The sequence below is a fragment of the Helianthus annuus genome, chromosome 11 (assembly GCF_002127325.2).
Source record: "Helianthus annuus cultivar XRQ/B chromosome 11, HanXRQr2.0-SUNRISE, whole genome shotgun sequence".
Classification (NCBI taxonomy): domain Eukaryota; kingdom Viridiplantae; phylum Streptophyta; class Magnoliopsida; order Asterales; family Asteraceae; genus Helianthus; species Helianthus annuus.
The window spans coordinates 35,114,183-35,128,628 of NC_035443.2; the positions used below are offsets into that span (position 1 = coordinate 35,114,183).

The window sequence follows — 14,446 nt, forward strand, 5'->3', positions numbered from 1 at the left end:
ATGGCATTTGATAAGCATATACAACGGGGTTTGTCTTGGATTCGGACGTGAAGGTTTGAGCAAAAGATCATTACCGGTTTGTAATCAAAACCCGCCCTTACAAAAGGAATGAAACATTTTTCGTCCTTTATGTATATTTCTCATTGCACGTTGGATCCTTATTGTTTACTAGACATCCTTAATGTATATGTAGTAGGTAACGTCATCAACGGTAACTAAAGTTAGAATTTTCAGTTAAATCCATGTGAAATGACCGGTATACCCTTGGTAATAAAACAAAACAAACCCTTCACCACGATTGAACCACCAAAGTTTCTTCACTCCAAGACTTGACTATGTTATTATAAAAGAAGAAGAATTACATGTGCATAGTCTCCATTCATCAGCTTTTGCCCACTAGGAAAACAAGAGGTACATCTTATCACTACTCAAATCTCATTAAAATCTACTCTCTAATTATTCAGATTATTATTACTATTATTTATTTTTCAGTATATAAAACTTGGGTGTGTGTGTGGTCATGTGAGAGATAGAAGAAGGGGATAGTTTGATGATTAATTCCATAGATAGATGAAGCTCAGGGTAAACTTGTGTGTTCAATCATCTGGTCCTAAATTCAGTCAACAAGCTATCCTATTGGAGGAACCATCAATCATTAAACAAGATACATATATTTTAATATAAAACATTAAACAAATCACTACCACTTATAACAGTTACTACTGCACATTTTTGTTGATCAATCCAACTTGCCATTAATGGACCAAGTTGCTACTGATCTCGGTTACCACCGATGATCAGTAGCAACGTCAGGATTATCCATCACTAGGGTCTGGAATCGACAATAGTCTTGCACAAGGGTGTACACTAGAGGTGGCGATTCTTAACACGACACGGGAAAAAAAGTTTTTAGGTCGACTAACATGACCCATTTAGAAAACGGGTTGGGATCGGTTTGACACATATAAGAACGGGTTGATTTTTTAACCCGTTTATTATTTAGAAAAAAATAAATAAATCATTAAGCAGGAATTCATTCTCTTAAAGTTTTTATAATCCTGAATAAACTGATTCGCAAAAAAAAAAAAAAAACAAAAAAAAACACTTTTAGGTTAATAGATATTTTCTACAGGCCCACACAGCTAGAAACTGCAATGCGGAGTGGTGATCAAGATCTTGCAGCTGAACCCAAACATAATGATCTTCAACAACCACTCATAACCCACAGTTCTAAACCTGTAACCACTTATGCAGAATGCAGCATCTTTAGCCATTTGACTTTCTCTTGGTTGAGCCCATTGATTGCCATTGGTTACAAGAAACCATTAGACCTCGACGACATCCCCGACCTATCCGGGCTAGACAGCGCAAAAGGTTCCTTTCCCATCTTAAAAAGCAAACTAGACCGCGATCGGTTCATCAGCAACAAACTCACAACCTTCAACCTGGTGACAGCTTTGATCCATACAACATGGATGGACATATTATCCACAGCCATCCTCGCGGTTCTTTACACATTAGCATCTTACGTCGGTCCTTACCTCATAGATGCATTTGTTCAGTTCCTCAATGGACGTCGCGAGTCTAGACTCGAAGGTTATCTTTTCGTTTTCATCTTCTTTGTTGCGAAAGTTGTCGAATCTCTCTCACAAAGACACTGGTTCTTTAAGCTTCAACAAGGAGGAATTCGGGCTCGGGCAGCCCTTGTTGCAATGATATACCAAAAGGGTTTGACCATTTCAAGCCAGTCAAAGGTCGGGCAATCGGGTGGGGAGATCACTAACCTCATAGCCATTGATGCAGAAAGAATCGGTGATTTCGGTTGGTACATACATGATCCATGGCTAGTAATCCTGCAAGTTGGTATCGCGTTAGTCATTCTATATCTGAACCTCGGGTTTGCTTCACTTTCTGCGCTAGTTGCAATCGGTTTCGTGATGTTGAGTAACATTCCTCTAGGAAGTTTACAAGAGAAGTTTCAAGAGGAACTAATGAAATCTAAAGACAACAGGATGGTAAAAACATCTGAAATTTTAAGGAACATGAAGATCCTTAAACTTCAAGGATGGGAGATGAAGTTTTTGTCGAAAATTCGTGAACTTAGAAGCGTCGAAACAAAATGGTTGAAAAGCTTATTGTGCACCTCAACCACAATCATATCGATCTTTTGGGTCGCCCCGAGTTTCATAGCTGCAGTCACTTTCGCAACATGTATGCTCCTCGGTGTCCCACTCGAATCAGGAAAGATACTGTCGGCAATCGCAACATTTAAGATACTCCAACAACCTATTTACAATCTTCCCGACACCATATCAATGATCGCACAAACTAAAGTTTCGTTAGATCGTATCACAGCATACCTTAATCTCCCCGACTTAGATTCTGGTCTGGTTCAGACATCTCCACGAGATAGCTCGGACGTTGCAGTTGAAATCATTAACGGAACCTTTTCATGGGATGTTTTATCCTGCAATGTATCGTTAAACGACATAAATGTCAAAGTTTTACATGGTATGAAGGTGGCTGTTTGTGGTACGGTTGGATCAGGGAAATCGAGTTTACTGTCGTGTATTCTAGGTGAAGTGAGTAAAGTAACGGGAAGTGTGAACGTTACTGGTACAAAAGCTTATGTTGCGCAATCTCCATGGATACAAAGCGGAAAGATAGAAGAGAATATACTGTTTGGTAAAGACATGGATAGAGTAAGGTACGAGAAGGTTCTCGAAGCATGCGCGTTGAAGAAAGATCTTGAAATCCTGCCTTTTGGTGATCAAACAGTTATAGGTGAAAGAGGGATTAATTTGAGTGGTGGTCAGAAGCAGAGATTGCAGATCGCGCGCGCTTTATATCAAGATGCTGATATTTATCTGTTTGATGACCCGTTTAGCGCGGTTGATGCTCATACAGGAAGCCATCTATTTAAAGTGAGTAAAATTTAAAAATTCGTTAATTCATAAGTTTTAATAGTAAAAACGTTGGTAATGATTCTTTATGTAAGCTTGGCATAACAGGAATGTGTACTCGGATTTCTGAAGTCGAAAACGGTTATTTATGTCACTCATCAAGTAGAATTCTTGCCAGCTGCTGATCTTGTCCTGGTGAGCTAGTGAGATTCTTCTTTTCTTTATAAACGGGTCGATGTGGGTTGTATTTTATTTTAATGAGTTAACTGCCAATTCGTTCCATTGGTTTGTCTAATTATGTCAATCCAGACCAAATTTCAAATTTGTACCATTTTTGTCCCTAATGGTCTTCAAACATGCCAGTTCCGTCCAAAAACTTAACGTTTGTTAAAACCTGCCGTTTAATGAAGGGTAAAACCGTCATTTTCCTTTTTTTAACCCTATAAACAGAATATTAAAAAATGGAAAATGGTGTAAAAATGAAGATGACGTTTTGACCCTTCATTAAACAGCAGGTTCTAACAGATGTTAAGTTTTTGGACGGAACTGGCATGTTTCAAGAATGTCAGGGACGGAAATTGTACAAATTTGAAATTTTGGCCAAGATTGACATAATTGGGCTAACCACAGGGATAAAAATGGCAGTTAACTCTATTTTACACGGGTCAATTTGTATGTAGAAGCACTAATAAGTCCTATATGTTTGAATTTTCAATAAGGTTATGAAAGGTGGAGAGATCAAACAAGCTGGAAAGTATAATGACATTCTTGATTCAGGAAGTGACTTTATGGAAATTGTTGGTGCACATAAAGAAGCTTTACCAATAATCGATTCGATAAACACAAAGTTTGAATCCGAAAACACAAAAGTCAATGAAAAAGATAAGGTCGAGATTATACCGGACGACACAAAAGTGACAAACGGACAAATCGTTCAGAAAGAAGAACGCGAAAAAGGAAGTGTCGGTTTTTCCATCTACTGGAAATACATTACAAGTACATATGGTGGCACCCTTGTGCCTTGTGTATTGCTTGCAGCGATTTTTTTCGAGTTACTTCAAGTTGCGAGTAATTACTGGTTGGCTTGGGCATCACCCGTGTCACAAGACATGGTGCCCCCCGTTGGGGGCACCACACTTATAACTGTGTACGTTGGTTTGGCGGTTGGAAGCACATTTTGCATATTTTTTCGAGCAGTGTGTCTTACAACGGCTGGTTATAAGACGGCTAATCTACTCTTTAATAAAATGCATTTATGCGTTTTTCGCGCTCCAATGTCTTTCTTTGATGCTACACCGAGCGGACGCATTTTAAATAGAGTAAGTTAATATTAAACTTATATAATATTTAGTAGTAAATATGAACATAATTTATCTTCGTACAGGCGTCAACAGATCAAAGTGCGGTTGATCTGACAATTCCGAACGCAGTTGGTGTTTTTGCGTTTGCGGTTGTACAGCTTCTAGCGGTTATCGCTATGATGTCTCAGATATCTTGGCAGGTGTTCCTGGTTTTCGTTCCCGTTATTGCTATTTGCATATGGTTGCAGGTATCGTCGTTTAAAACTTTAAAAGTTAAAACTACCTGCATAATATAGCAACATCAACAACCTAACTTTTTTCGTTTTGTTAGCATTATTATATATCTTCAGCACGAGAGTTAGCACGACTAGTCGGCGTGTGCAAAGCCCCAATAATACAACATTTTTCAGAAACTGTATCGGGTTTAACCACCATCAGAAGCTTTCATCAAGAACAAAGATTTCACCACACAAATATGAAATTAACCGATGGATATTCACGGCCAAAGTTTCACAGTGCCGGTGCTATAGAGTGGTTATCATTCCGCGTGGAGCTTTTGTCATCCGTTATATTCGCTTTTTTCTTAGTTTTCTTGCTCATCGTCCCAAAGGAGACCATCGATCCAAGTAAGCAATCGAGTTTTATAACTTTTATGAACCCTAATTCATATTTTGGGTTATGTTACATGTTTATGATTTGACGTTCTTCAATCATGAAGGTATCGCGGGGTTAGCAGTGACTTACGCGCTTAACTTAAACATCCTACAAGCGTCTGTAATATGGAAACTATGCAATATGGAGAATAGCATTATTTCCGTCGAAAGAATACTTCAATACACATCTATACCCAGTGAGGCACCTCTTATTGTAGAGACATGCAGGCCCGACGATATGTGGCCATCGGATGGAAAAGTGGATATACACGATCTTCAGGTACGGTATGGCCCACACATGCCACTTGTGTTGAGAGGAATTACATGCAGTTTTCATGGCGGAACAAAGACGGGAATTGTAGGAAGAACAGGAAGCGGTAAATCAACACTCATACAAACGCTCTTTAGAATTGTTGAACCAACGGGGGGACATATTTTCATCGATAGGGTCGATATATCCTCGATCGGGCTTCATGATCTACGGTCAAGATTGAGCATAATCCCTCAAGATCCAACCTTGTTTCAAGGGAGTGTAAGAAGCAATCTGGATCCGCTTGAACAGTACACCGATGAACAGATTTGGGAGGTAAAATAGCCTAAATTCTGATTTTATAACGTATAGTCGTATACACATGGATACTGCCTCTTGTTAACTAGTATATTTTGACTCGTTAGGCTCTAGATCAGTGTCAGCTGGGAGATGAAGTTAGAAGGAAGGAAGGAAAACTCGATTCAGCAGGTTTTTCTCCAAACGCGAAATTTCAAAATAGCCAAGAGAACACGTCTGTTTTTTTTTTTTTTTTTTTTAGTTCATAAAATTGTTGCAGTCAATGAGAACGGAGAGAACTGGAGCATGGGTCAACGACAACTGGTGTGTTTAGGCCGAGTACTACTTAAAAAATGCAAGATCTTAGTGCTTGATGAGGCTACCGCATCAGTGGACACATCAACCGACCACACAATACAACAAACACTTGGTCTGCATTTTTCTGACTCGACTGTCGTCACAATTGCACATCGGATCACATCTGTGCTCAACGGTGACATGGTTTTAGTCTTGGAACAAGGTTTGATTAATCTTAATTATATTCGTCATTACTTGTTAGTTACGTTCTCTGTTATCTTAAAATCGTTGATTCTATTGCAGGACTGGTTGAGGAATACGGTTCGCCTTTAAAATTGTTGGAAAATAAATCTACATCCTTTGCAAAGCTCGTTGCTGAGTACCGTGGACGCTCTAGTTCCAGCTATGATTCTAGAGTATGAGATCGGCTTCTAGTCGTAAAAAAACAGTAAATTGCATTTTACGTCCTTTAAGTTTGAGCCAAATTGCAGGCACTGTCCTTTGGCTAACGAAATTACATTGGATGTCCTTTATGTTACTGATTCTCATCAGGCGGTGTCATTTTGCCCTAACACAATTAATTTTTTTTGGTGTTTAAGAGTTAACAGAAAATATTAACTGTGTTAGGGCAAAAGGACACCGCCTGATTAGAAGTACCAACATAAATGACATCCGGTGTAATTTCGTCAATTAAAGGACATCGCCTGCAATTTTGCTCAAGGTTAATGAACGTAAAATGCGATTTCCTCTAAAAATATAATGTAAGAAAGCATCAAAGGTTTGGAGCAATCATACCTTGTTAAGGATTGTGAATCACTGGTTAATGTGTAATAATAATGACATAAATGAGAGAAAAACATAACATGGTTAACAATATAATGTAAATACTCGAACGATGTTGTTATCGTAAAGACTTAAAATTTCAAAATTCAAAAATATTCATACCGTATAACATTGTTTGAACTTTAGAAGTAATTACATACGACAAAAAATAAAAATTACCCCAGAGCAGGATTCCAAGTAAGCTCATCGACAGTCATCTGTCTAACCGATTCAGCCAGCCGTAACTCCGCAGCGCGTGTCTGCACCATCCGCTCCCGCACCCTCAGGAACACAGGATGACTCAGCGCACCTGACATTCGATCACACAACAACGGGTCCTCGTATAAACAAACAAGCGCTTGAGCAGCATTATCTTTAACTTCCTCCGACTCATCTTCTAACATGCTAATCAAAACCGAAATTCCTCCCAAATCAGCGATCACAACCCGTTCAGCGTCGTTGTAACTCAACTGACCGATTGCCCCGCAAACTTTTTCCTTAACGTTACTATCATCACTCCTTCTCAAAAGCTCGACCAAAAGAGATATCACACCAAAGCTATGAAAAACCGGTAATACGTGTTTATAACTTGATAGGTCCCACACGACATCAGCAGCTGCGCCTACACTTTCGTTATCATTACCTCGCATAATCGTCACCAAATGTTCAACGATTGCAACAGCATTATCATCGGTAACAGCTAAAATACAAAAAACATCCTCGGCAATCTCTTTACCCAACGGCTCTTGTTCCCGAAGAAGCTCAGCATATAACGGAATAACCCCATGTTCCGCAACGGGCCGAATATAATCAACATGTGACGATATTACCCCTAACGCATTCCCCGCTACTAATCTGGTCGAAACATCACCGTTTCGAAGCAAATCAACAAGAGCTTCTATCGCACCCGAGTTAACAAGCTCACGCCTTGCTCTTTTAACCAACCCGAGCAACCCGATCGCCTGACCGGCCCGAGCCCGAGAAACCATTTTCCCGACTTTACACGCTTCGACGAGTAAACCAACCGCGCGGAGATTAAAAACCGATCTCCTAACTTCTCGTAAAAGAGCAAGGGCGCTCAAAATATCTAGTAACAAACGTCTTAAACTATCATCCGGGCAAGTATCCGAATTCAACATATCGACAACAACTTTTAATCCACCGATTCTTACAAGATTAACCCGATTAGGCCCGTCAAAGGCTACAATATTTCTAATACATTTAAGAAGCACTCTTTGTAAAGCGAGTTCCGACTGGGGCAACAAGCATAATATGCGATGAATGGCTCTGGATTGACCTATCGTTACGGCGAGTTTCCCATCTCCTTGACAAGATATACATTTTAAACAATAGACAGAGGCTTTTAACACTGAATTAGCTGTGGATGTGTCAAGAAGGTCTACTAGGATTGGGACAGTGGATACTAATATGCTCACCGGAATGCGGTTCGACAGGCGGGATAGTTTTATTATTGATTCTACTTGTAATGACTCGCTATTGGTTGCAATAATGTGTTCAAATTGGTGGAGTGATTGCACCCAGTCTTGTGATTGATATTGATCCATTTGTGCTAGGGTTTGTGTGAATATTTGTAAGCCCTATGTTGAAAATTGGTTTAGATGGTTGATTTTGTTGAAAAGTATGGAACTTGGTGGTGGATATAAACAGAAAAGGAAGAATTGATTGAAGAACAAAATGATGAAACCCTAAACAGAAAACGAAGGAGAGTTGCAACAACTTACGGAATTATGGGGGTGTTTGGGTTAGCTTATTTAAGTTAAAAAGGACTTTTTGTGAGAAGGACTTATTAACTTATGACTTTTTGAAAAGGACTTTTTAAAAAAGTGTTTGGGTTAGCTTATGAGCCAATAAGTCACTAAGTAGTTTTTTTAAAATGTGTTTGGTTTAACTTATTCATGTAAAATGACCAAAAGGGGCATCCTTTAAAAAGTGTTTGGTTTGGCTTATTTAAAAAGTGAGGGCTATAATGGGGAATTTGTTCACATAAGGACTTTTAGGACTTGAGAAGTCAGTAATCTTAACTTCTCAAAAAGCTCCTTCTCAAGGGTAAAATATAAGTCATTTTAAAAGTCCTTTTCTATTTCCCAAACACTATTACAACAACTTATTAACTTATAAAAGTCAATAAGTTATAAGTTGAGAGAAAATAAGGAATGCCAAACACCACCTATATCCAAACAACTGCAGGCAGGCGACTTCTTTAGAATTTGGAAAGGTTGATCATGCCCTAAATGTTATCGAAAATGATCCTTCATAAAACTTGGATTATTTCTTACTTGTGCTATCAAACTTTACAGAGGGTGTTAGAGGTGTTTGGGGTTCTTTTTCAGGGTAAAAGGACTTTTAAAAGGGCAGAAGCACTTTTTAAAAGGGTTTGGCTTTCCTTCCTTTTTTTAAGGACAAAAGTTCTTTGGATTTGTCAAAAGTCAGGATTTTCTGACTTATTTTGGACAAAAGTTCTTTTACAAAAGTTGAAAATAAGCTAAGCCAAACATGCCCACATTATCATAGATATTCTTTTTTTTTCTCCGTTCATTATACCTAAGAGGCTAATGGGGGTGTTTGGCTATGCTTATTATTCCATTATTCCAATATAAATAAACAAGTTATATGTGTATCACTAGGTTTTTACCCGGACTTGGGAAACTTATTTAGATTAATTACTATTTGTTATTAATACGACCACATTATATCAACTATCTCATTCGATTCAACAACAATGTCTTCAAATCACCGAATTAGATCATGAACCCATATTAGAGGTTGTTAGGATCTGAATTTCTTTTTGATTGTGTTTTTATTTAAGAATTAAGAAGATGAACAAGTAATGCAGCAGAATTAAAATGGAAATAAACTTTGCACACAATCAAACAGGAGAAATGCTTTCAACACACATTTTAACATCTAGGAAAACATTGGAATAGGTACAAGTGGCAGTGATTGTGTGGTTGTTTGTGGTAATAAAGTGTCATCATCTAGGACAACATTGGTTACCCTTCTCCTTTTGGGTTTAGGAGAGGTAAGTGGTGTTTTGATTGATTGAGTGGTAGTGATTTGAGTGGAAGGTTGCTGACTAACAGTTGTTGGAACAACTGGTGTTTCAACCAGTGAAGCGGTAAGACCCGTGTGCAAACACGGGTCGATTCTTAGAAAATTATGCATAACATATATTGACAAAATATATAGATATGTGTATAGATATTGTACCAAAACGTGTTATTTATTATAGCTAAAAGACAACTATAAGTAAATATAAAAGATATTTAACATGCATAACATATATTGACAAAATATATAGATATGTGTATAGCTTTGACCATTTAAACATACCTTTGCCAATATTACAGTGCTGAAAATGAAAACAGTAGCTGACTATAACTATCAGTGGATTAAAACACTGAGCTTTAACAACAATCATTATATAAATAGTGATTCAAGAATCTTCCTTCTCCAAAAAAAACAATATTTTAACCCATCAATCATTTCAATCCCCTTCATCCTCCACAAAACACTATTTTAACCCAACAGTGGTTTTAAACCACCATTTTAACCAAACAGCGGTTTCAACCACAGTTTTCTCAACAGTAGTTCCAAACATCTGTTTTCATCCATCTGTTGACCAAAATCAACAAATGTATCAACCACTGTTTTATTTTCAAACATCTGTTCCCAATAACAAAGCTTTGATCATTTAAACATACCTTTGCCAATATTACAAGCTTTTACACTCTCAAACCTAAATATTTATTTACTTAATTTAAATAACAAACATGGTTAATAATTTAACACAACTAATTATATAAAAACTACAAGTGTAAAACAGAGGTAACTATATAATAAACAAAGTTCAAAAAAGCAAACAACAATCAATAGAATACAGCATACTAATTCCAAATCAATGCGCGAAACAACATACAAAGATCTGACGGCTAAGTATTGTCCACGTCTCAACCTCTGATGAATAATGGATGACAGTTGTTAGGAAACCACTGATGAATCAATATCAGTAGTTTACAGTGATGAAAATGAAAACAGTAGCTGACTATAACTATCAGTGGATAGCTTATCGGTGGATTAAAACACTGAGCTTTAACAACAGTCATTATATAACCAGTAGTTCAAGCATGTTCCTTCTCCAAAAAAACTACATTTTAACCCAACAGTCGTTTCAGTCCCCTTCAACCTCCACAAAACACTATTTTAACCCAACAGTGGTTTTAAACCACCATTTTAACCAAACAGTAGTTTCAACCCGCATCGGTCAATCCGACCCGGTTACAACCTATTATTTTAATATAAATATAAATGATTATTCTAGAACTTTCCATATCTACATGGAAGTTGTACAACCGAATCTCCAACTTTTCGGGAAGATCATTAAATCTTTAACTTATCGGAATATATCCTAGGTTAGAGGAAACCCTAAGGGAAAACCTATAAATAGAGGTAAATGTATAAGGTATGATCATCTGACTTTCATATAACTTCTTCTCCTCAATTTCTCTTACCCACATAAACCGAGACTTATTCTCACGCCGGAGGGTGGTTACAAGAATAACCCTATTCCTGTAACGAGTCCTAACGGTGTTTTTGTTTTGCAGCCAAGCGTTCGGGTCACCAATCGTTGAAGTCCTAGTCCGAAATCACTACATAGGTCAGTGTTTCTTCATTGGCGCCATCCGTGGGACCTATTTAGTGACAGAACCTCATGGCAAGTGATCAGAACGAGGCAGATCAAATGGTGATAAACAATAATTTGACGTTGGGGGCGAGCCTCGGTACCGTACCACAGTCTTCCCCAGCCGTTACGAGGTCGCTGGATCCGGAGTTTGAGGCAGAGGGTCCACCTCCAGGCTTTGACAACATCACCACCATCTCTTCCCAGACTGTGGTTACGAGTCCGTTTCTCTATATGCCCTCACAACTACAGTCAAGGGAGTTGGGGAGAGCTAGCAGTAATATGTTCACCCCGGCGACAACGACTAACGCACAGGCTTCACGCCTCTTCTCCACCCCTGTCATTACATCGGCGAGCCCCAGCACCATCGTGTCAGAGATTAGTATGCCTCAATACTACCAGCCGCTGGTTTCCAACTCAATGCCGCCGCTATACTCAGCGGCGCTCACGACGGCATTGTCTCCCCCGCCTCATCAGCCGGTCATCATGCCAGCCGGGGTAATGAATGCCCCTGTCACACCAGGAAACCAAGTATACTTCCCGGGGTATTGTTACGCACCCCCTTATGGGTATTTACCCTCATACGGGGGTTCGGCGTACCCTCTCCAGGGAACCGCGCAAGGAAGCACTCAATCGCCATACGCGGACATGCCGCCATGGTGGAATGTCCCAACTCCACAACCAATGTATACCCAAGCTCCGACTGAGCCCATGTACGACAGAGGAAACGCGGTCAGACCCCGGGTAACCCCATTGGGAAACTCCAACCCAATAGTGGGACCTGCCCCGGGTATGGACGCTCCACCGGCACAGTCTGTAAACGTGGAAGAAGATGAACTTACCAAACCGTACAAGCCGGTAGACGCGACGTTCCGGTCCAAATTCACTCGTAGGATCGCCGAGGCTCCTATCAAGGAAAAACCCAAAGGCAAGTACGATGGTCTCGCCGATCCGGATGATCATCTCAACTTATTCAAGAGCGCCGGCGAAGTGGCCTGTTGGTCCATGCCCCTATGGTGCAAAATGTTCGTACAAACTCTAGTGGGAGCGGCCCGAGTCTGGTGGGACAGCCTGCCCACAGGCGAAATAAACAGCTTTGAATATTTGGAATCAAAGTTTATCTTACAGTTTAGTCAGCAGCGCCGACATACGAAAGATAGAAACGAACTCCTCCACATCCGTCGTCGGGACAATGAGACGGTAGAAAATTTTATTATCAGGTTCAACAAAGAAAGCTTGGCGATCCCAGGCGTGACGAATGATCTGGCTTATGGAGCTTTCCTCCAGGGAGTCAACGACGATGAGCTATTGAGAACGCTGCATGGAAGGGATGGCGTACCCCCAACCATAGACGAAATACTTCGAATAGCCAAAGTATACGTTATACAAGAGAAGGCAGTAGCAGCCAGTCACGCAGCCAATAGGAAGAAAGAAGCCCTAAAGAATCAGGAGGAAAAAGATCACCGGGGATCCAAAAGCAAAAACAGGGGGGACCGATACCAGAGAAACGACAAAGACTCGCGATACGACAGGCACCGAAACTCCTATTCAAGGAACGAGCCGTCGAAACCTCGGTCTGAATATCCCAACTTAAGCAAGACACCGGCTGAAATTCTAGCCTCAGAAAACCTCAGGCTTAATCCACCAAAGCCGTTGAAAGACAACCCAAACAAGGATACGAGTAAATACTGCGAGTACCACAAAGGAAGCGGGCATGACACCAACGACTGTTTTCAGCTTAAGAAGCAGATCGAATACTTTGTGAAGTCAGGTAAATTGGCACACTTAGTACGAGACATCAAGCAAGGCCCGCCAGTGGTCAAGGAGGAGAATGACAAAGCGGCAGGCAAAAGGCCGCGTGAATTGAACATGGTACACGCGGATATGGGAAGGGGGCAAAGCGGAGTTTCTCCACGCTCGAGCCTTGGATGTTGGCAACAATGACCATAGAACCTCGAATGGAGGATTTGCACCTCACCATAGATGCCCTGATCATATCCGTGGCAGTAGGAGACTACCGCATGAGGCGAATCCTAGTCGACACTGGGAGCTCAGAAGACATTATCTATGAACATTACTTTAACAGAATGCAACCAGAAGATAGGAAGTTGCTTGAATCAGTACACGCCCCCATCAAAGGTTTCACAGGGGAAAAGGTTGATCCTATTGGTCAAATCACTTTCCCAGTAACCTTTGGGCAGTCACCCAAAGAAAGAACCATACTACTAACCTTCCTCGTGGTCCGCGCTGAGTCGTACCACAATGTGATAATCGGAAGATTCACCCTGGGGAAATTGGACGCCATAGTCTCCACGGCGAGGGGTTTTATGAAGTTCCCCACACCGCGAGGTATCGCTACTGTGTTTCGTGATAAAATTGGAGAAGTACTAAGTACCAAACGGTGCCGCCAAGGGCCCACCAGGGCCACGGGCCCAGAAAGATGGGTACTAAGCACACGCCATCCGGACCAAATGGTCACAATCGGGGACACTCTGTCCCCGGAAGTTAAAAACGACCTGAAGCAACTGTTAAAAAGAAATGTGGACATTTTCGCTTTCGAACACTCCGACATGACGGGAGTCCCCCGTGATAAAGCAGAACACAGGCTCGCCACACTCCCAGGCGTTAAGCCGGTTGCTCAGGGTAAACGCAGCATGGCCCCGGACCGACGGGCGGCGGTTGTTAAAGAAGTACGAAAGTTAGTGGAAGCTGGAATCCTCAGGGAAACGCAATACCATACATGGGTATCCAACCCGGTCATGGTAAAAAAGCCAGATGGCACGTGGCGAATGTGCATCGATTTCAAAGACTTAAATAAAGCGTGCCCAAAGGATGCGTACCCGTTACCCGAGATTGATTTAAAGGTCGACTCCCTGGTACCTTACCGATTCAAGTGTTTCCTGGACGCATATAAAGGGTACCACCAGATCAAAATGTCCAAGGAAGATGAAGAAAAAACAGCGTTTCATACCGACGTGGGCATCTTCTGTATACCAAAATGCCTTTTGGGCTACGAAACGCAGGAGCTACCTATCAGAGGCTCATGGACAAGGTGTTCGAAACACAGATTGGGCGAAATTTGGAAGTCTACATAGACGACCTTGTAATTAAAAGCAGCGAAGAAAAGCAGATGTTAGCAGATTCGAAGAAACTTTTCAGCGACTTAGGGAATACAACATAAAATTAAACCCAAAGAAATGCTCTTTCGGGGTGGAAGAAGGAAA

General features: G+C 40.6%; 2 protein-coding genes across 2 annotated transcripts; one reads left to right on the forward strand and one right to left on the reverse strand.

Moving 5' to 3' along the window:
* The first annotated feature begins 304 nt into the window (after positions 1-304).
* On the forward strand, positions 305-7,076 carry LOC110890036 (ABC transporter C family member 3). Its single transcript, XM_022137598.2, has 10 exons — positions 305-411; positions 1,143-2,924; positions 3,012-3,098; positions 3,623-4,222; positions 4,288-4,452; positions 4,536-4,830; positions 4,923-5,443; positions 5,533-5,596; positions 5,685-5,924; positions 6,005-7,076. The coding sequence occupies exons 2-10, from the start codon at positions 1,155-1,157 to the stop codon at positions 6,121-6,123; spliced, it is 3,861 nt and encodes a 1,286-aa protein (XP_021993290.1). The 5' UTR covers positions 305-411; positions 1,143-1,154; the 3' UTR covers positions 6,124-7,076.
* Positions 6,700-8,088, reverse strand: LOC110888079. Its single transcript, XM_022135620.1, has one exon. It carries the CDS (start codon positions 8,086-8,088, stop codon positions 6,700-6,702), a length of 1,389 nt encoding a protein of 462 aa, XP_021991312.1.
* Between the last annotated feature and the right edge of the window lie 6,358 nt (positions 8,089-14,446).

Excerpts from the sequence above, each read along its gene's own strand:
- LOC110888079 (XM_022135620.1), bottom strand. The coding sequence starts at position 8,088 with ATGGATCAATATCAATCACAAGACTGGGTGCAATCACTCCACCAATTT.
- LOC110890036 (XM_022137598.2), top strand. The coding sequence starts at position 1,155 with ATGCGGAGTGGTGATCAAGATCTTGCAGCTGAACCCAAACATAATGAT. Across the intron at positions 4,453-4,535 it reads CTATTTGCATATGGTTGCAG|CATTATTATATATCTTCAGC; the intron begins GTATCGTCGTTT and ends TCGTTTTGTTAG. Across the intron at positions 5,597-5,684 it reads AGGAAAACTCGATTCAGCAG|TCAATGAGAACGGAGAGAAC; the intron begins GTTTTTCTCCAA and ends AAATTGTTGCAG.